Source organism: Lentinula edodes, assembly GCF_021015755.1.
Source record: "Lentinula edodes strain Le(Bin) 0899 ss11 chromosome Unknown C8R40scaffold_6, whole genome shotgun sequence".
Lineage (NCBI taxonomy): Eukaryota > Fungi > Basidiomycota > Agaricomycetes > Agaricales > Omphalotaceae > Lentinula > Lentinula edodes.
In genome coordinates this window covers 917,578-938,711 of record NW_025764312.1, presented here as the reverse complement: position 1 = coordinate 938,711, position 21,134 = coordinate 917,578, and the positions used below count along the sequence as shown (strand labels likewise).

At 45.5% G+C, this 21,134-nt stretch overlaps 9 protein-coding genes across 9 annotated transcripts; 6 read left to right on the top strand and 3 right to left on the bottom strand.

Annotated features, from left to right (window-relative positions):
* Nucleotides 1–2,807: 2,807 nt before the first annotated feature.
* Nucleotides 2,808–3,297, bottom strand: C8R40DRAFT_1037910 (fruit-body specific protein A; the record flags this gene model as incomplete). The annotated part of the gene is made up of 4 exons (XM_046223708.1): nt 2,808–2,948; nt 3,010–3,032; nt 3,091–3,138; nt 3,186–3,297. Coding segments are annotated over 4 exons (324 nt in total), but the record flags the coding sequence as incomplete, so codon positions are not given.
* Nucleotides 3,298–5,118: 1,821 nt separating this feature from the next.
* On the bottom strand, nt 5,119–5,811 carry C8R40DRAFT_1038313 (ankyrin; the record flags this gene model as incomplete). Its single annotated transcript, XM_046223745.1, has 5 exons — nt 5,119–5,165; nt 5,226–5,524; nt 5,573–5,585; nt 5,641–5,654; nt 5,717–5,811. Coding segments are annotated over 5 exons (468 nt in total), but the record flags the coding sequence as incomplete, so codon positions are not given.
* Nucleotides 5,812–5,984: 173 nt separating this feature from the next.
* On the top strand, nt 5,985–7,972 carry C8R40DRAFT_1090918 (kinase-like domain-containing protein). The gene is made up of 4 exons (XM_046227494.1): nt 5,985–6,063; nt 6,114–6,350; nt 6,402–6,814; nt 6,868–7,972. The coding sequence occupies exons 1-4, from the start codon at nt 6,040–6,042 to the stop codon at nt 7,544–7,546; spliced, it is 1,353 nt and encodes a 450-aa protein (XP_046089823.1). The 5' UTR covers nt 5,985–6,039; the 3' UTR covers nt 7,547–7,972.
* A 62-nt stretch (nt 7,973–8,034) lies between these two features.
* On the top strand, nt 8,035–9,052 carry C8R40DRAFT_1090914 (uncharacterized protein). Its single transcript, XM_046227493.1, has 2 exons — nt 8,035–8,971; nt 9,036–9,052. The coding sequence occupies exon 1, from the start codon at nt 8,264–8,266 to the stop codon at nt 8,675–8,677; it is 414 nt and encodes a 137-aa protein (XP_046089822.1). The 5' UTR covers nt 8,035–8,263; the 3' UTR covers nt 8,678–8,971; nt 9,036–9,052.
* On the top strand, nt 8,599–10,965 carry C8R40DRAFT_784797 (uncharacterized protein). The gene is made up of 7 exons (XM_046236209.1): nt 8,599–8,971; nt 9,036–9,068; nt 9,127–9,195; nt 9,254–9,424; nt 9,481–9,540; nt 9,606–9,677; nt 9,736–10,965. Exons 1-7 carry the CDS (start codon nt 8,740–8,742, stop codon nt 10,887–10,889), a joined length of 1,791 nt encoding a protein of 596 aa, XP_046089821.1. The 5' UTR covers nt 8,599–8,739; the 3' UTR covers nt 10,890–10,965.
* Nucleotides 10,966–12,067: 1,102 nt separating this feature from the next.
* On the bottom strand, nt 12,068–15,115 carry C8R40DRAFT_784210 (Metallo-dependent phosphatase-like protein). The gene is made up of 16 exons (XM_046236204.1): nt 14,800–15,115; nt 14,481–14,747; nt 14,400–14,426; nt 14,175–14,343; nt 14,095–14,119; nt 13,959–14,042; nt 13,812–13,908; nt 13,673–13,755; nt 13,576–13,614; nt 13,488–13,517; nt 13,189–13,438; nt 13,043–13,136; nt 12,917–12,991; nt 12,831–12,863; nt 12,371–12,774; nt 12,068–12,318 (listed from the first exon to the last, which is right to left on the bottom strand). Exons 1-16 carry the CDS (start codon nt 15,025–15,027, stop codon nt 12,178–12,180), a joined length of 2,046 nt encoding a protein of 681 aa, XP_046089820.1. The 5' UTR covers nt 15,028–15,115; the 3' UTR covers nt 12,068–12,177.
* Nucleotide 15,116: 1 nt separating this feature from the next.
* C8R40DRAFT_784430 (uncharacterized protein) lies at nt 15,117–16,028 on the top strand. The gene is made up of 4 exons (XM_046236206.1): nt 15,117–15,552; nt 15,602–15,679; nt 15,861–15,894; nt 15,966–16,028. The coding sequence occupies exons 1-4, from the start codon at nt 15,369–15,371 to the stop codon at nt 15,979–15,981; spliced, it is 312 nt and encodes a 103-aa protein (XP_046089819.1). The 5' UTR covers nt 15,117–15,368; the 3' UTR covers nt 15,982–16,028.
* C8R40DRAFT_784246 (uncharacterized protein) lies at nt 15,773–18,228 on the top strand. The gene is made up of 13 exons (XM_046236205.1): nt 15,773–15,811; nt 15,861–15,894; nt 15,966–16,194; nt 16,256–16,650; nt 16,710–16,715; nt 16,770–16,857; nt 16,919–17,158; nt 17,225–17,280; nt 17,334–17,586; nt 17,645–17,686; nt 17,744–17,862; nt 17,921–18,022; nt 18,081–18,228. The coding sequence occupies exons 3-12, from the start codon at nt 15,978–15,980 to the stop codon at nt 17,975–17,977; spliced, it is 1,473 nt and encodes a 490-aa protein (XP_046089818.1). The 5' UTR covers nt 15,773–15,811; nt 15,861–15,894; nt 15,966–15,977; the 3' UTR covers nt 17,978–18,022; nt 18,081–18,228.
* A 328-nt stretch (nt 18,229–18,556) lies between these two features.
* C8R40DRAFT_784203 (Alpha/Beta hydrolase protein) lies at nt 18,557–20,209 on the top strand. The gene is made up of 7 exons (XM_046236203.1): nt 18,557–18,656; nt 18,718–18,893; nt 18,953–19,089; nt 19,137–19,268; nt 19,328–19,482; nt 19,536–20,056; nt 20,110–20,209. Exons 2-6 carry the CDS (start codon nt 18,743–18,745, stop codon nt 19,825–19,827), a joined length of 867 nt encoding a protein of 288 aa, XP_046089817.1. The 5' UTR covers nt 18,557–18,656; nt 18,718–18,742; the 3' UTR covers nt 19,828–20,056; nt 20,110–20,209.
* Nucleotides 20,210–21,134: the final 925 nt, after the last annotated feature.

Sequence of the window (21,134 nt, the reverse complement as noted above, 5' to 3'; positions counted from 1 at the left end):
TGGACCTAGGTATGGAAGCTCATAGTAAGATCAAAAATCTTAGGCAAAGTAAATGACAGACAGCTGCAAAATTCACTCAGAAGTTCAAGGATATCGGAGATCAGACTGAAATGTCTGACATTGATTTATGGGAACACTTCTTCACTGCCCTGCTTCCAGAGATCCAACAAAATCTCATCATTGTAAATGCCCAAGGAATTGCTCCAACTCTGAGAGAGGCAATCAAATAAGCCATATTGGTGGATGTCTTCCTGCATGATCCCACTATGACTGGCCAAAACACTGAACATGCCCCCACACACACTGCTCACACCACTCCTGCTGACCCTCATGCCATAGACATTGATGACATTCACACCAGCACTGGAAACAGCAGGGAGGCTTTCCTTGCCCATATGCATTTACTTATTATTACCTATAAATATGATACTCAATATATCTCTGTCATTATCTTGGGACCAGTCTGTCCATGCTCCACTTGGTTGTCCACCCCATTGCTTGCCTAGCTGCTCCACCTTGTTGCTCCATCTAGTCACTCCGCCCCTGCCACTTCATGACACAGGCTTGAAATTACAGCAAATTCTTTAATTTTTTCTGCGGGATCAACTCAGAAAAGCATTTTATTTGAAGTGTTGAAAGCAGAATTTTTATTTTAGTGTTTGAAAAAATCATTGGACAATGATCAATCTTGCATACTCTTTTGGGCACAATTATCAAAAATCTGTTTTCAACACTTCAAGTAAAAGTTCAGCCTCTATATGACATTTTCAGTGCAACATCCCAAATACTCCATCAGTGGAATCAAATGAGGTGGGGATATGCTTGATACATTATGTAAAGGCCAGATGCATCTTTGTTAATTAATTCCTCACCCTCGCAGCCTTGATAGCTCGGTTGATGGCTTGCAGTCAACCAAGCTTCTGATGGGGAACTAAAAGAGTTATGAGTTCCATTTATGGAATTCGTTCTATACGCTCAAAAAAAATTTGCACAGCCACTGTGACCGCTTAAGGGTGAGAACTTTTTCCCTTTTATAATTTACTAGCCTGAGCCACGTTTCACCTTCCTATCCTACGATTTGTAGAAACTTGCTCTTGCAGTCCACGGGCCACCACCGGCCTTTCCTTTTAATTGATGGCAGGGTAAGAGAGTTGATTTGGATTTAACTTGCCTCTTGATGACAAGTGCTCTTCTCATCGAACTTACTTCCTATTTCTCCTTCGTATGTTTACCTGATAATTTGTCTTCTCCTTTCTCTTTTATATGGTTTTTATGGTTTTTTTATTTTTATTATTTTCCCTTGAAGTCAACTAACTGCCACTTGACTTGACAGTGTGACTCTGTTTCAGTTGACAGTTACCTCCCTGCCCTCTGGGCTTCTTCCACATATGCCTGAACCAAGAAACTGCTTCCCCTATACCAATGTCCTTTTTCAATTGGGTGCCAATGGACCCACTTCAATACTACCATGCTCTGTCTGCTTGGGTACAAAGTGCACCTTTGGTTCTTCTACATTTAATTTACTCTTTCCAATTTGCTTATATCAAGTATTGGGTGTTTATGTAGAAAAACACTTGCATTATTCATGCTTTGTTCTTTTACGAGCACTCTGCCTCTGTGCAACAACTGCAATTTATGCGCTTGCAGATTCTTAGGAGGATTGCCTTGGAACTGAACTCGTACCAGCCGGCTCATGGAGCCAGCTAGCAAACAAGTCAGAAAATCGTGTGTTTATAACTTTACAAGCATCAGAAAACCCAAGAAAACCAAGGAGAATCATTCCCATCTTCCCACTTAGCTATACATGCAAATAACTAAAATCCAGTACATTAATGTATATATACAGGATGAAAACCTTGATTACCTTGCATCCCATTGTTAAGCCAGCTTTGACCGGATAACAAACAAAGCCAAACAGACATGAAATTGGCAGGCATTGCCGGTACTCAAAGTTTGTCACACCCGTTCCGAGCTAACAAACTGCCATGTTGATGTTCTTTTTCCAGTGCTCAAAAGAAATTGGTTCAGCGCTGGTGTGCCGACTCCTGCCAACTCAAATGACACTATAAATGGACAAGGACTAAGGATTTTGACTGAAAATGATGCTATTTTAGGACCAGGAAATCACCAAAATCGGGTCCAAAATATGCTATTTTGGGTGGGGTTCTGCAGGAGATTCTGGGGGCCTACCTGCAAATACATTCTACATAAAGTCTATTCTCCTCTTGTTCTCTACCAATGTGTGCAGCACAGGCCCCGGCTGTATCCTATTGGGACCATGTCGGTTAACCTACCTACCTACTGTGCTTGAAGAAAGTCGCGCACCCCAAAATATGATTGATTATCAATACATGCTATCGTTTGATCTCGAAGCCAATTGAATGTCATGCACGGATGTGCAGTGGCCCACAATCGCATGAGAGGGCAAACCAAAGTCAGATTTTTACGATCTTACCTGTGCCCAATTTCCATTCAATCAGATGCCCGTCATACGACCTCATGCACCCTGGCACCAACACTGATGGCTCTTGACTCCGACCTGTAACAGACAACGATTCATAACCTAAATAGCCTTGAGTATGTAGTGTTTTTTTCGCAAGTTCAAACCTCAGCGGGATGTTCAACGCTGAAAAGGACCGCAAGCTCAGTGACAACTGCGCAGAACGTAACAAGCATGCCAATAAGCATTCGAGAGTTCAGATTCAAGTAACCCGGAATAACTACTGATACCCTATTGAAAAAATAGAACAATTGAAGGCCCAAGTTGTCTGCAGACGTCATGTTTTGTATACCCAAGTCTCATGCATTTAAGAGTGCTTGCAGAAACCATTGCTGTCGGTAATGTAGTCGACGCTTCCGTCCGGTTGAGTCTGACCGCCTTTGTTGTCGGCGTCGGAAGCGTCGTGGCACAGCGAGAACAACGCACAAGTCAGTTGAGGAGACCCGTCCTATCAGAATTCGCATCAGTATTCAAGTATGACAGTTGAGTTGAAGAAAGCAAATACAAACCTTGCCGTTGACATCATGGTAGGCTGCAGCATATTGATGAGCACTTAAACAATGCGATTCGGGAGAGTGTATAAAACTTACTGTTAATGAAATTACATCCTTCGACGTTGAGACACATGGTCTCACAATCTAACATCAAGGTGAGACAATGATTGAATTCTGTTGATGACACCGACCTTCAATGGTGTCAACAAGTCCGTAGGTCAAATAATCATCCGCCTGCGTAGCTCCGTTGAGGTTACTGAAAGTTGGTACCCAGCCATTTTGGGGGGGAGGCTTGGGAATCGGGCAATGAAGACATAACGGGAGAAGGTCAAGGATTGCGCAGAGGAGCTAAAGGCAAATTATACAAGTCAATGTTGACGTTCAGCATATCATAGCAAAAAGAGCTTACGTCGTCCAAGAGCCAAGGGAGGACCCAGCCAATGATAGCTCCAGGGTCCGTTCCATAGTACCAGCCAGGGTGACAGCCTACTTCCCAAGGAGGGATAGGAGCACCCTGGAAGTCTCATCAGCGCTCACATTACACATATGCGGAAATTCAGACGCACGTAGTAGTTAGCCTGGCTCAAACTGGCACTCAAGGCGGTCTGAAGTGTAACATTGGTGAATGAGGAGGCAGAGACGGCGACCGCAGAGGATGAAGGAACGCTGGCAGCAGAGGCAGCAGTAGCAGCAGTGTTAGAGTCTGCGCGAACGACGACGCTAAAGACAGCAGCAGTGAGCAAAGTGAAGAAGCGCATATCTGTCGGTGGTTAACTCAGTGGAAGACTAAGAGCTGAGGAGAACTGCACAAAAAATGCCTCGCTTTTATAGTATTTTTCAGCTCCGCGCATAGACCTAATATCCGCTGGTTCCCCCGATACATTCCACCGTTCCGACGAAGGGGGCTTCTTTACCTTCACTTCCTGTAAGTTCATACAATTTCCAGCTCGAGCTTGACAGGCCAGAACAGGGCCACCCCAGCCTTTAGCTCATCCTATGTTGATTGAAATGGTATCGAAGTATATCTCCCCTGTGTACCTTGCCACATCTTTTCTGAAATCTTTATTCGGCTCTTTCGACAGACTGCGAATGAGCCAGAGTATCAAATACATCATTCACGTCAAGAAATTCAACTTGAAATAATGATGATATTGAACGTTGGACATTGGGCATGGATTTAAAGTGGATCGAAGTACATGTACCTTGCCCTACCTTGCCTCGGCGATGGAACTCTTGCCTCTTCTAAATTATCCGGTGTGATTGGTGAACCTCTCGTGATTGGCTATCAATCGAAGTTTATAGGAGAAGCTGTGTAACGCCAGCTCTGGAAAGTCAATAGGAAACGGCGTCAGAGGCGCTAGCTAGAAAGCGAAGAGGAAGTTAAAGGAAGAATAACTCCAAAACTTACGACACTTGGGACTAGACCTTGGACGTGAAGAAAGAATCGCGACACCAGATAGACTCTAGAGTCCGAGCAAATCATTATTCGTATTCACATATACCGTTCAGCCCACCATTCACGCGAATCCCTTGTCTTCTTTGTCTTACTATTGAAATTTCGTATATGTCAAAGCCGACCTGAAGCATGAACAGGCAAATTCTCAATCAAAAGACGAAGGACATATACATAATGCTTACAATGTATACGCTCTGTGCCGAAAACAGGGATAAAATGTATCTAAACTGTTTTGACAGAGGAGAACGACATACACATTGACATGATGTGCAGTAGGATGAAATCATTCCGGGGTGAGTCCCAAACTCAACTCGACTGATGAGCCCGAAAACCAGCCAGAGGGCTCTAGAGACTATTGAAGAACGTACATCTTCGCGGAATCGGGGTTGAACAACGCGTGATCATTTTTCATGTCGTGTCGAAGAAAAGATGTCAGAGGCACGGTTCCTTGAACAGCATCAAGTCATTGGCCATGTTGAAGGAACCGGCAATTTCAGGCCTTGCTGGGTACAATCGCTGGTCATACATTATGCGGGAAATCGATAGATCGGATATGCCGTCTTAGTCCAATAGCGACTGTCCGTTCCCTGTTATGCATGTATATGATAGATTCTAGAAAAACAACATCGTCCCGGGCCCGACATCAATCACACAAGTAACCTTGCAGATTAATCTTCATCTGAACCCGAGCCCGATCCTTCTTCCCCATCGTCGTCTACCACACGACAGCGATAAGGGAGGGGTTATTTTGAGAAAAAGCCTGGAAGCTCACCACTAGCTATATCGTCCTTTGATACTGTCATGATCTGCGCCCGCGCCTTTCTGAACAGCTTCCTCGTCTCCTCGTCGGTTGGTGGAACGAAAGATTCCGCTAGCTCGCCCCTTTTGTCGCGTATCTTGGTATCCGCGCCAGCTTCTAAAAGGGATTCAACCATATACGAGCGTGCACCGTCGTCCTCCAATTGACACGCTAGGTGAAGAGGAGTCGCGCGATTGATACGGTTGATGGGGTCTACGTCGCAGGCTTCATGGGAAAGTATGTGTTCTAAGACGTCCACGGAGCCGTTCTGTACGCTAAAATGATTTCAGAACGAAAATAAATTTCACAAAGACAAAACTCACGCGATATGTAAAGCTTGTTGGTACCGATTTCACTACAGTCACTAAAGTAGAGTGAAGCAGTCAAATACCTGTATTGCCCACTCTGCATTTGTGAAGGTCGATTGTAGTAAGGTGATTCACAGTCAAGGGAAGGGATATACCTACCCATCTTGAAAATTGATATCGAAATCCCCGGCCTCGAAGACTTCTAACAACAACTCCTCGTTGTCTTCTCTAGCTGCGGCAAGTAATCGCTGATCTTATTTTAGAAGTTCTATAACTTGTAGCTTGAAAAAATGAAGGGTGATAACATACGTACTGTTGTTGGCGCCTTTGTCTTCAGACATGATGAATCAAGAGTCGGAAATACCGTAGGCTAATACAGGTTGAAAGGTAGAATGTAAGGAATTAAGAAAGAGAAGAAAGACGCTGATCAACTCCTTGGTTACATATGCCACATAACATGTTCTTTTACCGTTTGCAAATTCATGCTGGAATTGTCCTCTACGGATGTGAGTATACGTATCCCTGAACATTTTTCTCGGAAATCATACGTATACAGATTGCTGACAGTCAGGAGGAGGATATCATCAATCCAAGTGACAGTGAAGATGACGGCGACTTTGAAATCATCGCTGAAGGCATTGCTTCGACTGTGTCAAAGACCTTGGCATCTGTAGACAACGGAGAGCCTCAGCTCGTTGTCGTCAAGACTTCTACCATAATCAAGAAGTGGGCGAAAGAGCCACACGATATCATTAAGGAATGCAGAATTCTCGAAAGACTTTCTCATCCTAATGTACGAAGCATTTTCCTTCTTGTAGATTGCCATGAACATTTTGCATCCAAGGTTATCCCGATATTCGACTCTCTGCTGGACCGATCTCAGAATACCATGAACATTTGGATGCCCTACGTTCCGTACTCCCTTTCTGGTCTTTTAGACTCAGCGCGTTTTGTACCTACACCACAGCTAGAAGATTCCTCGACTTCACATTCCCAAGCCCAACACTCAAAATTCCTTCACCTTGCTCGTTCCCTCATGATACAGATTATATACGGCGTGACGTATCTTCACGCACAAAGTATCGCCCATCGCGATCTAAAGCCTGCCAATGTTTTACTGACGGCGACTGGACGTGTGATCCTTATTGATTTCGGAATATCCCGGGATGGGGCAAAAGATTATTACGAGGAGTCACTGAGGAATGGTGATCTGTGGCCCGAGGCAAAAGACAGCATGTATTTCGAGGTCTCTACTGGGTTGGTTTTATCTTTATCCTTTTGATCGATCTGACACGAACCTCAAATTACAGTCCCTACCGCGCCCCAGAACTCCTCTTTGGAACGCGCTCTTACGATGCGTACGCGATCGACTTATGGAGCTTAGGCGCAGTGTTCGCCGAGTTTTTTACACCGCTTGTTCCCTTGTCACCAACATCTGATGATTTTCCTTCCTACCCTTCGTTCATAACATCGCCCTTCACATCCGATTCAAACTATTCTGCAAAGCATCCCCCCTCCCGCTACGCTCGTAGCCCTCTCTTCGACGCCTCTCGTGGCGAAATTGGGTTGGCCTGGAGCATTTTCAAAGTCTTTGGTACTCCACGGGAGCCCGTAAATGAACAGGAAAAGGCTCAAAGCTGGGCATGGTCAGGATTCCAAGACCTCCCCGATGCACAGAAAGTCGAATTTACCAAAGTGGATGGGGTGGATTTGGATCATGTTTTACCGAATCTGCCTACGGAAAACGTTGAAAACCCTGGTTCTGCAGTAGATTTGATTAAATCTCTCCTTCGATATCCTCCTGAAAGGAGAATGAAGGCAGAAGATGCACAGCGACATCCGTTCTTCTCCTGTGCCGAACGGCTGCTGCCGGAAGACTTCGATTTCGAAGAGGAGATGGATAGGACAGGAAAGGTGTCACGAATCGAAGCGAATGGAGCTTATATGACCCTGGGCGATCTGTTATCAGAAGCATTAGGGCTTGCTTAAGCTTTCATTATATTGCATGAGTTTGGTTTGGGTGATTTTGGAGATGTCCAAAGAGAATACTTTTGTGCTAGTGTGGTTCACAACTGACCATGACCACACGTGAAAAGTACGTTCAAAATAAGTACTTCAAGATGTATGTACAGGACAACCAATGACCTTGCCACTTGCAATGGCTATACCTCGGAATTGGACATTTTTTTGACGACTTTGATTGAACTTGTTTTGTTTTAAGGGGGTTCCACAACATCATCCTTCACCTACATAGCTAGTATGGAGGCCCTGTACCCACTTGCAACGCAACACATTTTTCATCTAGAATTCTAGTACATTGACTGCCACCAAGCAAGGTGTGGTCCACGACAGCGGAGCCTAGCTAGTACACTCTTGTTCTTTCGTTTCCACCATCATGGGATGACAAAATTGTACCTGGCGCTAAACTGGCGCCCACAGGGAAACACAGCGACATACAAAGTTACTTTCTTCTTGCCCAACGACAAAGCTGCTATTGTTCTTCGAAAAACAAGGTCTCTAAGCCCAGTCTAAGCCTCCCGCCACATGAAATGGCTGGAAACGCACTTGTAACGTATATAATGTCCGGCCTCGAAAGCTTCAAGCCAAATTTTCTTCCAGTCTCTGAGGCTCGGACCATTTCTTTATCAACTTCCTTCTTAAGCCTTTTTTTACTCATAATCACGCCCTACTGCGTATCAACTCGAGATGTGGCATAGGAATACAACTTCGGGAACTGGTCGTGGAAGCTATCGTCCAAACACACCTGGAGTCGGGTTGCTATCGTCGACACACCCAAATCCCTTACCCAGGCCTCCGACCCAGATTCCTCGAGTTTTCGAAAGTATTGATGAATACTATCGTTATCATACGAATCCTCCTTATCGTCCGAATCATCCATCTGCTCGCCATCATGATACCCGCTCAACAGACGGATCTGGGACTGACCAAACGACGCCTGGAACTACGCGCAGTGCCAATGATGTTACTCCATTACGGTCGGCGGAACATTACCCCCGCCGTCCGCACTCCACTGGCCATGAATCCACTCATTTGTCCTCTGAGTCATCTTACGATATGCTCAGGGAAGCTGCGTTCCGTAAGTTCTCTTCAAATATGTGACTGTGTATCAAGGAAACTAAGGAACGATACCTGCTAAAGACGGAAGGCGAACACGTTTCCAGATGCCGAATGTCACAGCAACGTCGCAGCTGAATCGAGAGTATCAGCGCCAAGCTTCATTGGCCCCTATAACAAGTACAGGACATGGCGGAATGGATAGCGAGGAGTCAATTAGCTCCGTGCCAATTGTGAACTCGACCACTCCTTCTGAATTTGGTACTCATCATTCGCCGCCATCTCGGACTAGAACTCCGAGTCGTAGCATTGTGGCTTCGGGAAGTCAGCACGCTGGTGGTAAGCATACATACTATACTACTAATGTCCGCCTGTTCTACAGAAGTTAACCTTTGTACTCTAGGTGTGAGCCGGACTGACCCCGGTCCTCGTCCAGGTAGGCAGTATTTTCGTCGCACTGCGTTACTCGAAATGTACCGAATTTTCAATTTCAGCACTTCCCCCACGACATACTCGCCCGTCTCAGGACATAACGCCGCGACCACAGAGTACCGGAAATCTAGGTAGGGCATTTATTGCATCCTGGTGTTACATCACCCCTGAATTGGGTCTTCCATCCAGTGCTTCCATCAACCAATAACTTCGCTTCTCCTCCTCCGACAGCAGATAATCCTGGACACGAGAGAGCTCAGGATGAGTCTGTTTTGGATCCATCCCTCAGCTCTGAAATCCCGGTGGAAGATTCGCCAGAAAATTCTAATATGCAACCCCGGAACTCTAGAGGGACTTCGAGTGAGCAATGATTTCATTTTGCAATGAACTGGCGATATTTACATTTGTGTCTTCAGATGACCTGTATGACCATTTTCGTCGTAATCACCAACGTAGCAACAGCGATCCAACACCAGGTGAATTTCAAAGCATTCGTGTTAAACTATATTTCAGTATACAAAGTACTCATGGTTCTTAAAAGTTCGCGTGATTGGGGCATCTCCACCATCTCCTCAAAATTCCGCTTCAGAACCTCCAGGGTCCGTGGATCACGGTAAATTGAGTTCTTTCCAGACGTCCAATCGATTTCAATTCAAGGTTGATGTTCTTAGATGAATCAAACTCTCCCAGACCATCAAGTGCTCCAAGCGGACCTTCAGGAGATTCATCACTTCCGAATGGAACAAATCCACCAGGCGGACCTGCAGGAGTTCGATCACCTCCGAGTGGAGCAAGTCTATCAAGCAATGATCCTTCAAGAAACAGAACTTCAAACGTTTCCTATCCTGTACGTCCTAGTCCTGTGATCCCATGGCCGTTTCGTCCATTCCCATACCATGAAAATGCTCCTCCTCCTCCGCTGCCTCCGCCCGCACCTTCCTTCGTCGTTCCAACGGTCCCATCTCCAGTTCATTACGTTCCGTCTGTGCCACCAAACGCACTTCCAAATCCACAGTTGCCTCTTTGGCCAACGCCTGCCGTACCTTCTTTTTTGTTACGACCAGCTATGCCTGTACCGGGTTCTGCGGTCATGTGGGAACCTGGAACATTTCCTATGTCTCCACTCGGAGGTTCCGTTCCGTTGCGTGTGCACCCGCATATTCTGTACAATCCCATGAGCCCGTCTTTACCTGTTCTACAATGGGACATTGTGCTTAGAGCAGAACAAGCTAGGGTTCTGACAGGACAAGCCTTAATAAAACGACCTTCGCTCAATGATGAAGCTGTGGTACCTGCCCCAACTCAAAATTTTGGTCTGAACGCTGGGCCTAGAAACGGCCAAGCCGATAGAAAGATTGACAAGATCTGGATTGAGAGCGATACACCTATCCTTGCCTGGTGGATGCAACGATGGGGACCGATAATCATTGAAAAATCGAATATAACTGTCCGTGATGTACTGGACGCCGTTCATACGTATCTCTCCATTCCGCTCACTAACGGAGATTACAAGAAAGCTGTAGAAGTTCAAACACCTACAGACGGTGTCAATCATGGAAACGGAATGCGACTGCGAAATGCAAGGCGGTTGAGGGCCTCAAATGGTTGCGAACTACGAAGCGTGGCGCTGAGAGGGCGCGCCCTCGAAGATGGATGGTCGGCACAACTCATGGGTGCGGATCCAGGGGAGTCTTCAATATATCGCAGAAGCGATTTACTCGGAACGTATCGACGATTTCTGGGGCTTAGGCCGATTGTTTTTTCAGATGGTTCTTGGAAACTATTATTGGGCTTAGGGCCAGGTCCCGTTCCCAAGTTTTCTTAGTTTCCTCGAAGATTTGTCAAGTTATTTTTCTTCCGCCAAAACTGTGATGACCTATACTAACGAATTAAACCATGATATACCATATATAGGATAAGTAATATTGTCGTGTATTACAATGAGATCTCAAGAGTAAAGAGCGCTGTAACCCGATTCTAATACGAGTAGTACGGTCGTGTACATATACAATATTCTCTGGAGTTCAAATGCACTAGAATTAATACTCTATTGAACACAAAGTTATCACCTAGGACTTGATCTGGACTTAATGCAGGATGAAGGGGCATCGGCATCTTCGCCTTGCTTGGGAGTTCGTCGATCAACACGTTTTTTGTCCTCCTCGTAATCAGCTCCAATGAGAGCACCTCCGAATCTTCATCTTCGATGACAAAAGTGCAAGTGTTCATGACGCTTGGTTTGAATTGAACGGCATTGGATTCAGGGGGGTTGGCGATAGCACTTGCTGCACTAGTAGTTCCAATTTTGAGCCTCTGTCCAATACGATTCAGAGTAAGCAAGTCTTGATGATGATGATGAGGGGGAGGAGGGAGCGGGCATTGATGCCAAGGGGAAAGGAATTGATTAGTTTTGCAGGTAAACTCTTGGGCGGATTCTCGTGATCCTCGGTCAACCGGTAGTGACTCCAGGAAGAAAGAGAGCACAAAACATATAAACTTTATTGACAACACCCTACAGAGCACGACCTCGTTAATTAAATCTTGGCCTGTGTGCTACTTTCTTTTCAATTTGCAGCAAAGAATTTACTTGAGTGAAGCGAATGGATAGATTTAACAACAGCCTCATCTGGTGTTATGTCGTAGTGCATGAGATTGGGCGGGGTGGAAAGGAATTCGATTCTCTTTTGGCGGAAGTTCGGGCTTGGTGGAAGAGAAACAAAGGCTCTAGCCTCTGACGTCGACAATATTCCACGTTTGTTCAAAGAAGAGCTCGTTTGAATGAGAAGAGACCACCACAGTAGCACAAATAGCAGGTGAATGTATATAGAGCGCAACCTTACGGAAAGACCGCACGAGCAAAGATACAAAAGGTGAAAAACTTGGTTACAAAACATCCATATTCATCGCGGACTATATGCCGTGCAGCCTCCGCTCTTCCGCTATAGCCAAGTATTGATTCTCACCAATTGTAATGTACGGGAGCCACAAGCAGAATCTGACAAAATTTTAGCAGAACATACAAAAAATTACACGTATCAACTATTCTTCGCCAAAGTAAGAACAGAATCACAGGAATTATACACCAAATAACTGTCGTAGCGTAAACTTGAAGGTTATGGGATTTCCATAACTCGCTGTATTCCATCCGAGCCAGAGGTAAAGATGGAAGAAGGCTCCATACGATGGCGTTCCTGTGCAGGCACCAATACACTATTGAGATGCGCGCGGAGTGAACTCTTCGTCGACTGGTCGATCTGTATTCAAGGAAAATGTTTAGAATATAAACATTGAGAGGCTCTTTCACACCTGTTTGGTGGCATGGACCATCTGCCTCAAGATTGAACCAGCGCCTACACCTTCGCACTCACGTTCCAAAGTAGTCAATTTCACATCGACGGGTGGCTTGCCTTTCCAGATCCATCCCCGGCGTACATCAACGCAATTATTCTCGCTCCGTTGTGCCCGGAGCTGGCATATCGAACGGCGTCTACATTCGACAAAATCCTCATTGCTATCATCATCAGAACTACAGTCACCCCTACCGGCACGTCTCTTCAAGTGTTGGAACATCCGAAACGCTTGGTTATCGGTCTCTAGTAGTTCCGTGACCTGGTGCCAGAATGAAGGCGAGAGAGAATCAGAAGAGTCGAGACCGCCAGCTATTAATGGACCATAAAGATCCCTCGTGCTATAGACCATCTTCCATACCGCTGAAAGAAGCTCGAGGTGAGATTAACGTACATGAATCATATTCAAGAAGACATACGATCGATTTGGTACTCCGGGTGCGATACATCAGCTAACACGTTATGTTCAGAATCATTTCGTGTAAAGGGCCCTTGAGAAACATACTTGAATACGTTTTTGCGTCCATGATTTCGTATGTATCCGGATCGACATCGTAGACCTTGAAAGCAGGGTTCCCACCTAGTAGAATTGTCAGGTCTGAACAAGGTGACTTCAATGAAACAATCTCACTTCTGGGTGTCAATGCCGGTGCAACCCACGCCACGCTTGTCGCCGTGTCCTTTCTCTGGTCACTATAGTTAGAATAAGCCAGCTGAAATTCATCCTAAGGATATGTTATTACACCAGGTAACGTGTTTGTCAAGACGAATACTCACCGCGTGCGTATGTCCAAAAAATTGCCCAGCTATAGTGTTTCTGTATCGCTGAATAACTTGGTCGTAGTAATTCGACTGTGCTATGATTAGAAATCTATCAAGGATCGAACTCAGATACAGAAGTACCTGGTCAAGTAAGACGTCCCCGCCTCCGGGAGGCATATGTGCAATAATCCAAGATCTTTGACCTAGGTCCTCGGCGAGTTGAAGCTGTGAGACCAAGAATGACAAAATGCCGTTTGGATCCGGTCTACGGCAGAGGATCAATGAATAAAAGCGAGATGAATCGATGCACATACTGCTGATCATCAGAATCATACAGCCATAAACTAGGGGAAAGTCAATGAGGACGATGTTTTGCATCGCTCAGAAAGGTACGCCGCTCACTTCATCTTGTACCAAAATCCAGAATTGATAGATATAATTCTAAGCGTACTCAGTAAGACGTTCGTGTTGGAAGCTGTTGGAAGGCTTAGAATTATACCGTAAACTGGTGTCGGGGACAACCAGCGAATAGCTTCCAGAATGGTGAACAATCTGATCTGCTGCAGCATTCCCGATCCAAGGCTATGAATAAGGGCCTTAGGAACGAAGAAAGAGGTACTGGAACTCAGAAAACGCACGCGCCACTGTGCACTACTCGTCTCAAACACCCATTGAGAGTCATTCGCATGGCTTTCGGTGGTTAACCTGGGGAAGCAATTCACGGGGGCGCTTTCACTGAGACAGACTAGTGAGCCTGAACAACGACACTACAACAGGGAACATACTGATTTCCCAAGGCAGGATATACAGGCGCCTGGAGAGCCATTTTAAACTCTTCACCAAATAGGTTGATGTCTGCGGTAACATCTCTATTTGAGAATGTAAGTCCCAGTTCAATTCTAGCTCAATCCTTGTCCTCACTCTTGGTTTACCAACCATACAGCGCCTGGAAAAAAGCAGTCAATAGGTGATGATCGTCCAGTCCCGGTAGTTACATTTACCATCAACGATATCGCCTGTGAAGATCGAGAAAGTATTATTTGTGGTATCAATTGCCTTCACTATTGACTCCACAAGGTTGCGTGGCGTATCGCATGCATGGTCGCCAAGTGGACCAGCAGGTATCGTCGTAGGTTCAGATTGGTCGGAGAATTCTCTACAGCAGAGCGGCTATAGTATTGATCATTCAATGTTCCAGATCATACTAATGAGGGCGATGGTCCCACCTTGGAGCAGTTTGCTTCAGAGCCAACCTTGCGTATTCGAGTCAGAAACTGGAATTGTCAAACATCGTGGAGGTACCTCACCGAGTATTCACGGTCTATATGGACATCACTGAAGTGAACAACCTGAAAAGGCGGTCTTCCAAGAGATTTGAATTCTTTGGGATTCTCTGGAGCTGACTTTGGGAAAGGGACAGTATAAGTATTTACGGGAGGTTCGCTACAGAGACCAAGCATAGCGTTGCAGAATTTCGTCGAGGTCTGGCCGAAGGGAGACATGGATCTTAGGTCATGAGCAACTACGGGCCCGACGCTCTCAAAGATACCATCGCAAACATCTGTATCTTGAAGCTAAGAGGAATCATAAGGAACTTTGCAGCGCATTAAACGAATTATGACATACCTTGAGTCGTTTACAGAGACTCTTCAATGAATTGACGAACGCGTCGTCCCCCAGCGCAGCAGTAGCCCTGAAAGTCACAAGAAGCGAGTGGCAGGAAGCACAATCCGCAGCATTATTCAATCCAGCAATTATTCCGTCCGCCAAAGATGACCATGCGTGGGTTGTGTAAGGGAGGAAAACAAGTACTGCCGTAGCCACAAGTCGTGAACGAAGACAGTGCCAGAGCATTCTGAAAGTATATTATTGGTGCCGGGAAATTCTAGAGTTTAACGCCGCAAACAAGAAACGACATGGAAGAGCAAAAGGATAATGGATTGAATACCAGCCAACGACTCGTCATTGAATCGCTCAATCTTATCTAATCTCAGTAACGTTCAACGGCTCGATCTTGCCATCGTTCGGCGGGAGCAAAATTCAATTGCCTGCCTGATTTCTTATTCTCTCTGTTTACATTTTGCATGCAATCACTGGTAACACAGTCCAATAATAATCAAACCATCTGACTCCACAAAGGTCATCACAAGAAGCACCGGACGCAGTTATGGAGAAAGCGACCAAAGCACCTCGCAATGATGCTACACCACCTACTACTCATAGGTATTTCATTCCTTCTATTAGCGGATGGTGCCTTCCCTGCCATTCCTCCCTGTGGAGATATTGATACCTCAGATTCTACCTTTGACTATGTAGTTATTGGCACAGGAGCTGGGGGTGGACCCCTCGCAAGTCGACTAGCTGAAGCAGGATATTCAGGTAAGCTATTTTGGCCTTCTTAGAACCACTCCTGTAGTGAGAAGAGTAGTCCTAGTCATTGATGCTGGTCATGACGTCCTCAATCTAAACACTACAATACCTTTATACTTCATTCGCGCAATTGAAGGCAAGTAGTTAGCATGCGTATATTAAGCGCTTCTTCGTGAAGACAACTACCGTGTTCAGACTTTCAAACTGAACTTAACTATACCCTTGATGAATATCCTCCGGGCTTCCAGTTCCAGAAGAACGATGCCTGGTAACATTACCCTCAAACTTACATCTATCCTAACTCAAATATTCGTTAGGTATCCTCGTGCTCGTGCTGTGGGAGGCTCTACGGTATTTTCAGCCTGAATGTCTCGCCTATCCTGCACTCATCATAACCCGTTTATCAACTCAAACTTATGTAGATCCACAATGCAATGATCAATATCATCGCGGAAACTGAAACAGATTTTGATAATCTTGCTGCCACTTTCAATGATTCGACGTGGTCTCGGGACAATATGCAAAATTACTTCAAACGTATTGAGCATAATCTCTACACTTTGGGGCTTGATCCGCTGAACCATGGGTACAATGGGTGGTTGTCCACGAGCTTGAATCCAGATTTAACAGTGCTGAATCCCATGTTTCTCGGTATGTCCCGTGCAGCAAATTATTCATTTCAACCGTCGTGACTACGATCACTTCTGCACAGATGCGCAAACCGTGGCATTCTTTGCGACATTGACCGCCGCGGGCTTACCCCCCATCCTTGATCTTAACGATCTGGCATCCGACCAGGCTATCGGAGGCACCATGCCCAGCTTTACAATTGACGCCGACCATACGCGGTCCAGTGTTCGAGATAGACTGATTAATGTGAACCAGTCAACCTCTTCTCTTCAGTTTACTTTGGACACACTGGCCACGAAGATATTGTTGTGTAACAGCGGCAACGGCTCCCCCACAGCTTACGGTGTAGAAATCGCACCAGGAGCGGCGTTACCCGTAGCCAGTAATTTCCAGGGCAAGGCGATCGTGCCGACACAGAATATTACTGTCAAACATGAAGTAATTATTTCTGCCGGCGTATTCCAGAGCCCTCAATTGGTAAGTACAAATATGTAATAAGTTTTGAGGCCTGAGTGTTGACTGATGTCGAAAATCAGCTAATGGTATGATGGTTCTTTATCATCCTTTGTACGTTGCTGAGAGTCCCCGCTCTGTAGTTATCCGGAATCGGAAATGCCTCGCAACTTCAAGATTTTGGCATTATACCTGTCGTAGACCTTCCGGGTGTTGGCACCAACTTGCAAGGTAGTTTCATATTTTGCTATAAGTTTGTGTTTGTATATCATCATCATTGCCTTATTCCTAGACCACGATGAAATTTCCGTTATATGGCGCATGAAACAAAATTTCTCGCTTCTTGATGGATGTGTGTTGCAACCTGACCCAGGAGAAGACCCATGTCTGGAATTCTGGGAAGACGATAGCCGTCTCAATGCATATTCATTTGGAGGTGCCGTCGAAGCTATCATATCCCAATCGACAGACAGCTCGGAACCCGACATTATGACTTACTGGGAGCCTGCATACTTTCCAGGTTTTGTCAGAGGTAATGTTGATTCACAATATAATGATTGGCAAGATGGCGAAAGTTTAACGTGGACGTATCCGGAAGGTTTTCCAGAAGAGTTTATTGACAATAAAAACGCGGTGACTGCGGTACACTTGAAGGTAATTTGGTAGATGTCTACTCGTCTGTATATAGTATTTATCTCGGCTCCTAGGCTCACCCGTCCACAAGAGGGACCGTACAGCTGACCGGTTCTCATCCACAAGACTTGTTGAACATACAGAAACTTCACTTTCAAGCAGAAAATGGCCCAAAGGATATCGCAGACCTCCGCGAAGCAATCAAACGTTCGAGAGCCGTGATGCAGTCTTTGACCATTCTGTCTTTTGTTGACGAAGAAATTTTTCCCGGGCCTCAAGCTCAAACGGATGATGAGATAGACGCTCACATTTACGAAAATATCTTTGGTACATATGCATCTCTCTGACGGGTTTCCGTCACTGAACGTAATCCACCTTCTTATAGGTCATCATGCCTGCTGTACCAATGCCATCGGAGCGGATAGCGGTTCGTCTCTCAATTTTGCTATTCTCTGCTAATTGTCATAATTTGAGGACGGTCTAGATCCTTTTGCGGTGCTCGATGGAGACTTCAAAGTGAGAGGCGTAAATAATCTTCGGGTGGTCGACGCTAGCTCGTGGCCGAATGTACCCGGCTGGTTCATCTGCACACTCACATATATGGTTGGTCGAATAAAATTTTCGAGGTGTCCCTTGCTCATAGTTTTTGCCTTACTGATAGATGTCAGAAAAAGCAGCGGATGTCATTATTGCTGGAGCGCAGGATGAACCTCAATGAAAGTACTGCATCCCCTTCCCTAAGACCTTGTTTTCTGCGTGTCTTGTGAGAGGGCTTTCAGTGTATGTACATGTCTGATCAGGTCTGATCCAGCTTGATCCAGCCACTGTCCCATACGTATGTACAAGATTTGTACCAGATTGTCTAGGATATGTACATCAGCCCTGTATCTTCACGGGCTTTGTTCTTCCCAGATCTAAACCCATGTAGAGAGCATACAGAGATGTCCTGCCATGGTGCATAGGTCCTCGGTACCGTAGATGTTAACCCTGTGAGCATAACTACCGGCGGTGTAAATATACACAACCGGGAGGGATTTGCAGTCAAAGAGGTATGAAGAGGTGGTGCAGGATGAGCGCGGCATAGCGTCAATCGCCTTTGAGAGATGCCCCGGCCTTGTAAAGGTATTGTAATCAACTTGACCGGGACTCCGAGACTCTGCTGAGCGAGCATCTAAATAGTCCCTTATCAACTCCTCGGGGAAGTGGGGACTTGTAGGTCCTATTTAATTTTTCCACGATGACCTCGTAACGATTCTGTATTTCTGACGGAAGGTGATGTATGGCATTATATGGTATGTAACGGAATATTCTGGGTCCTATAGATGCCGGGGGATCCTAACTTCCCTTTCCCCAAGCTTCCCTTACTTCGTGGGTATCCCTTCATTTTGTCATAAGATGTGGGCGACCCAACTCTGTATTCATCCACGACACATTCTTCTCAAAACCTTTGTTTTCAAGATAATTATTCGACCATCCTGCAAGCATGCCTTTCATTCATGTCAAAACCAGCTCTGGAAACATTAAATTTCACTACATCATCAGCACTCCAGATTCAGACGTCGCAGACAAAATAGACCCAGATATCCCAGTCTTGCTGTTTTTCCATTCACTTGCTTTTCCGCATGTTTTCCACTGTGAGTAAAAGCGACCTCTTTTCGTCAACGTTGTCATCAATTATAACACTCAATGACAGCTCAATTTGGAGACCCTCTACTCAGGAAATTCAACCTTGTTGTATTTGATATGAGGTCCCACGGAGAGACAGAGGGGGATGATCTGCCCGACGGATACGGAGTCGAGGAAGCCGCAGAAGATGCATTGGCGTTCATGGTATGTACGCTAGTTCAACTTGGCTACAGCAAACTAATTGTTTGCAGGATGCACTCCGCCTTCCCCCATGTCACTTTGTAGCGATGGACTATGGAAGTCCGGTTGCTCTGCAGATAGCGATCTCTTATCCTGATCGAGTACTATCATTATTCTTCATCTCGCAAACTTGTCTAGAAGAGGTTGGCATTTATCAAGAACTCGATTATTTGACATCGTACTGATAAATTTTCGTGTATAGCCACCAGAGGTACGCGAAGGCCACCAACAGGTGTACGACTGCTGGATCGCTGCGTTCCCTGGGCCAGATAAATTTGACAACGAGCGTATGATGGAAGGAGGATACGGTTTCGCGCAATTCATGTTCAGCAATAACATGACAAAAATGGCAGATGCGTATGTATTAGTCGTCCCTCTCGGCCAATTTGTTCTCATGGAGAAATTTCTAGACTATTCAAAATATCCTTCGAACTGAGCCAGAAGCACTGGGGATACCAAGGGTTGAAAAATTATCGTATCGCAACTCTCGACTTCCTCTACAACCGAAAGTCGCAACCCAGATCGGCTTTATCCCGCATACGATGCCCTGTCAAGCTCGTTTATGGTACCGATGATGTCGCATATCCACAAGAATACAACGAAAAATTTTTCCGGGAACTCGAGGATGCTGGTGTGGATGTTTCGTTACTTGTGGTTCCAGGAGCACCTCATTTTGTTAGTGTCGCACATGCTAATCAGTAAGTTTAACTAATGATTTCGTCCCTTTGAATTCATCACACTGAATGTATACACTGGCAGAGTCGATCCCGTGTTGCATGATTTCGTTATGCAAAATGATCCCCGAAAACCAAGGCCAGTGTCGAATAGTGGCCTCAAATCTCCTTGGGAGGGGACATTACTATCCGCAGGTCTTGACGATGGCACGGATAGTAGTGTTGATTCTGACGATGACGATTTCGTGGTTTCTTATGTGAGTGCTTGAGGAAGAAGCGACAATATACAGGCTGAAATTATTTTGAATAGCCTTCGAGTTGAACCTTGTGCAACAGTATCTCAGATAAAGATGGGTTTAGGTCGTTCAAACTTCGTTAGTCGTAACTGTATGATCACTGGTCATGGTACTATAGAACCTTTTCACAAACGAGTGCTTATCTGTATGGGTAGCTTGAAGTTTCTGGATATACTTTTGGATCTTGTTCCAGTCATAACAAACCGATTTTCGCTGCCTAAATGGGAGGCCTCTATTTCGCTGTCGACTAACGACAAAATGAGCCCAATCACTGTTCTAGACAAATGCAAAGACGCGCTGGCGGGGTCCATATCTCTTGCCCAGTCTGCGTGCGAGAAGCTCGACGACAAAGACCGTCGATGCATTCAATGGATGTTGGTGGAATAGAGATCGCAGAAAAACAAGCAACGTAGTCATCTAATCAAGCGACGATGCGGGGAAGATGTGTGGAAACATTCCAGCATCAATCTGGTCTTTCGTGCGTTCTCGGTCATTCGACCTCTGTTGCTTGTCATCCGCAATAGCAACAAGATTAGCAAACAAGATCGGCCAAGTTGTGACCTTAAAAAAGGACGACGTTGTGGAGATAGACGAAGGCAAGGAGCGATTCAGAGCAAGGTTCTGGAAGTGCTGGAGGAGAAGATCTGGAACAAAATTCAGAGGAAGTTCAGGACGAGGCGCTTCTGGACTAGTCTCTGCAAGAGAACGTCTGATTGCTAGCAGCTTCTCGTATTTCGAGAACGGTTACCGGGGGAAAATGGGAGAAAGAATAGCAAGATGGAAAGACTTTACGATTTGATGAAGATATCGTTCCATCTCGTTCTCGCATTGACCTTCATCTTTCCGGATTCTTTCCCGCACGAAATGGTTATGATTACGATATTCAGATGATTTCTCTTTGAGCTTCAAGTTCGACTCTTGGACTTAGGCTAGGGTCCGAGATGCAGTAGTACATATATATGCAATAAATGAAGGAGTGCGCACAATCTCTATAGTCCTTGGCCGACTCTTTCATTTGAGCGGCAGACCCATAAATTCT

Coding starts and splice junctions, on each gene's coding strand:
- C8R40DRAFT_1090918 (XM_046227494.1), top strand. CDS start 6,040: ATGCTGGAATTGTCCTCTACGGAT. Junction 6,351..6,401: donor AAAGACTTTCTCATCCTAAT/GTACGAAGCATT, acceptor TTTGCATCCAAG/GTTATCCCGATATTCGACTC. Junction 6,815..6,867: donor TATTTCGAGGTCTCTACTGG/GTTGGTTTTATC, acceptor CTCAAATTACAG/TCCCTACCGCGCCCCAGAAC.
- C8R40DRAFT_1090914 (XM_046227493.1), top strand. CDS start 8,264: ATGTGGCATAGGAATACAACTTCGGGAACTGGTCGTGGAAGCTATCGT.
- C8R40DRAFT_784797 (XM_046236209.1), top strand. CDS start 8,740: ATGCCGAATGTCACAGCAACGTCGCAGCTGAATCGAGAGTATCAGCGC. Junction 9,196..9,253: donor ACAGAGTACCGGAAATCTAG/GTAGGGCATTTA, acceptor TCTTCCATCCAG/TGCTTCCATCAACCAATAAC. Junction 9,541..9,605: donor CAACAGCGATCCAACACCAG/GTGAATTTCAAA, acceptor GGTTCTTAAAAG/TTCGCGTGATTGGGGCATCT.
- C8R40DRAFT_784210 (XM_046236204.1), bottom strand. CDS start 15,027: ATGCTCTGGCACTGTCTTCGTTCACGACTTGTGGCTACGGCAGTACTT. Junction 14,427..14,480: donor ATATAGACCGTGAATACTCG/GTGAGGTACCTC, acceptor CGAATACGCAAG/GTTGGCTCTGAAGCAAACTG. Junction 14,344..14,399: donor CTGAAGCAAACTGCTCCAAG/GTGGGACCATCG, acceptor TCAATACTATAG/CCGCTCTGCTGTAGAGAATT.
- C8R40DRAFT_784430 (XM_046236206.1), top strand. CDS start 15,369: ATGATGCTACACCACCTACTACTCATAGGTATTTCATTCCTTCTATTA. Junction 15,553..15,601: donor AGCTGAAGCAGGATATTCAG/GTAAGCTATTTT, acceptor TGAGAAGAGTAG/TCCTAGTCATTGATGCTGGT. Junction 15,680..15,860: donor CTTCATTCGCGCAATTGAAG/GCAAGTAGTTAG, acceptor AATATTCGTTAG/GTATCCTCGTGCTCGTGCTG.
- C8R40DRAFT_784246 (XM_046236205.1), top strand. CDS start 15,978: ATGATCAATATCATCGCGGAAACTGAAACAGATTTTGATAATCTTGCT. Junction 17,159..17,224: donor CTTTCCAGGTTTTGTCAGAG/GTAATGTTGATT, acceptor CGTATCCGGAAG/GTTTTCCAGAAGAGTTTATT. Junction 17,587..17,644: donor CATTTACGAAAATATCTTTG/GTACATATGCAT, acceptor ACCTTCTTATAG/GTCATCATGCCTGCTGTACC.
- C8R40DRAFT_784203 (XM_046236203.1), top strand. CDS start 18,743: ATGCCTTTCATTCATGTCAAAACCAGCTCTGGAAACATTAAATTTCAC. Junction 19,090..19,136: donor AAGATGCATTGGCGTTCATG/GTATGTACGCTA, acceptor AATTGTTTGCAG/GATGCACTCCGCCTTCCCCC. Junction 19,269..19,327: donor CGCAAACTTGTCTAGAAGAG/GTTGGCATTTAT, acceptor TTTCGTGTATAG/CCACCAGAGGTACGCGAAGG.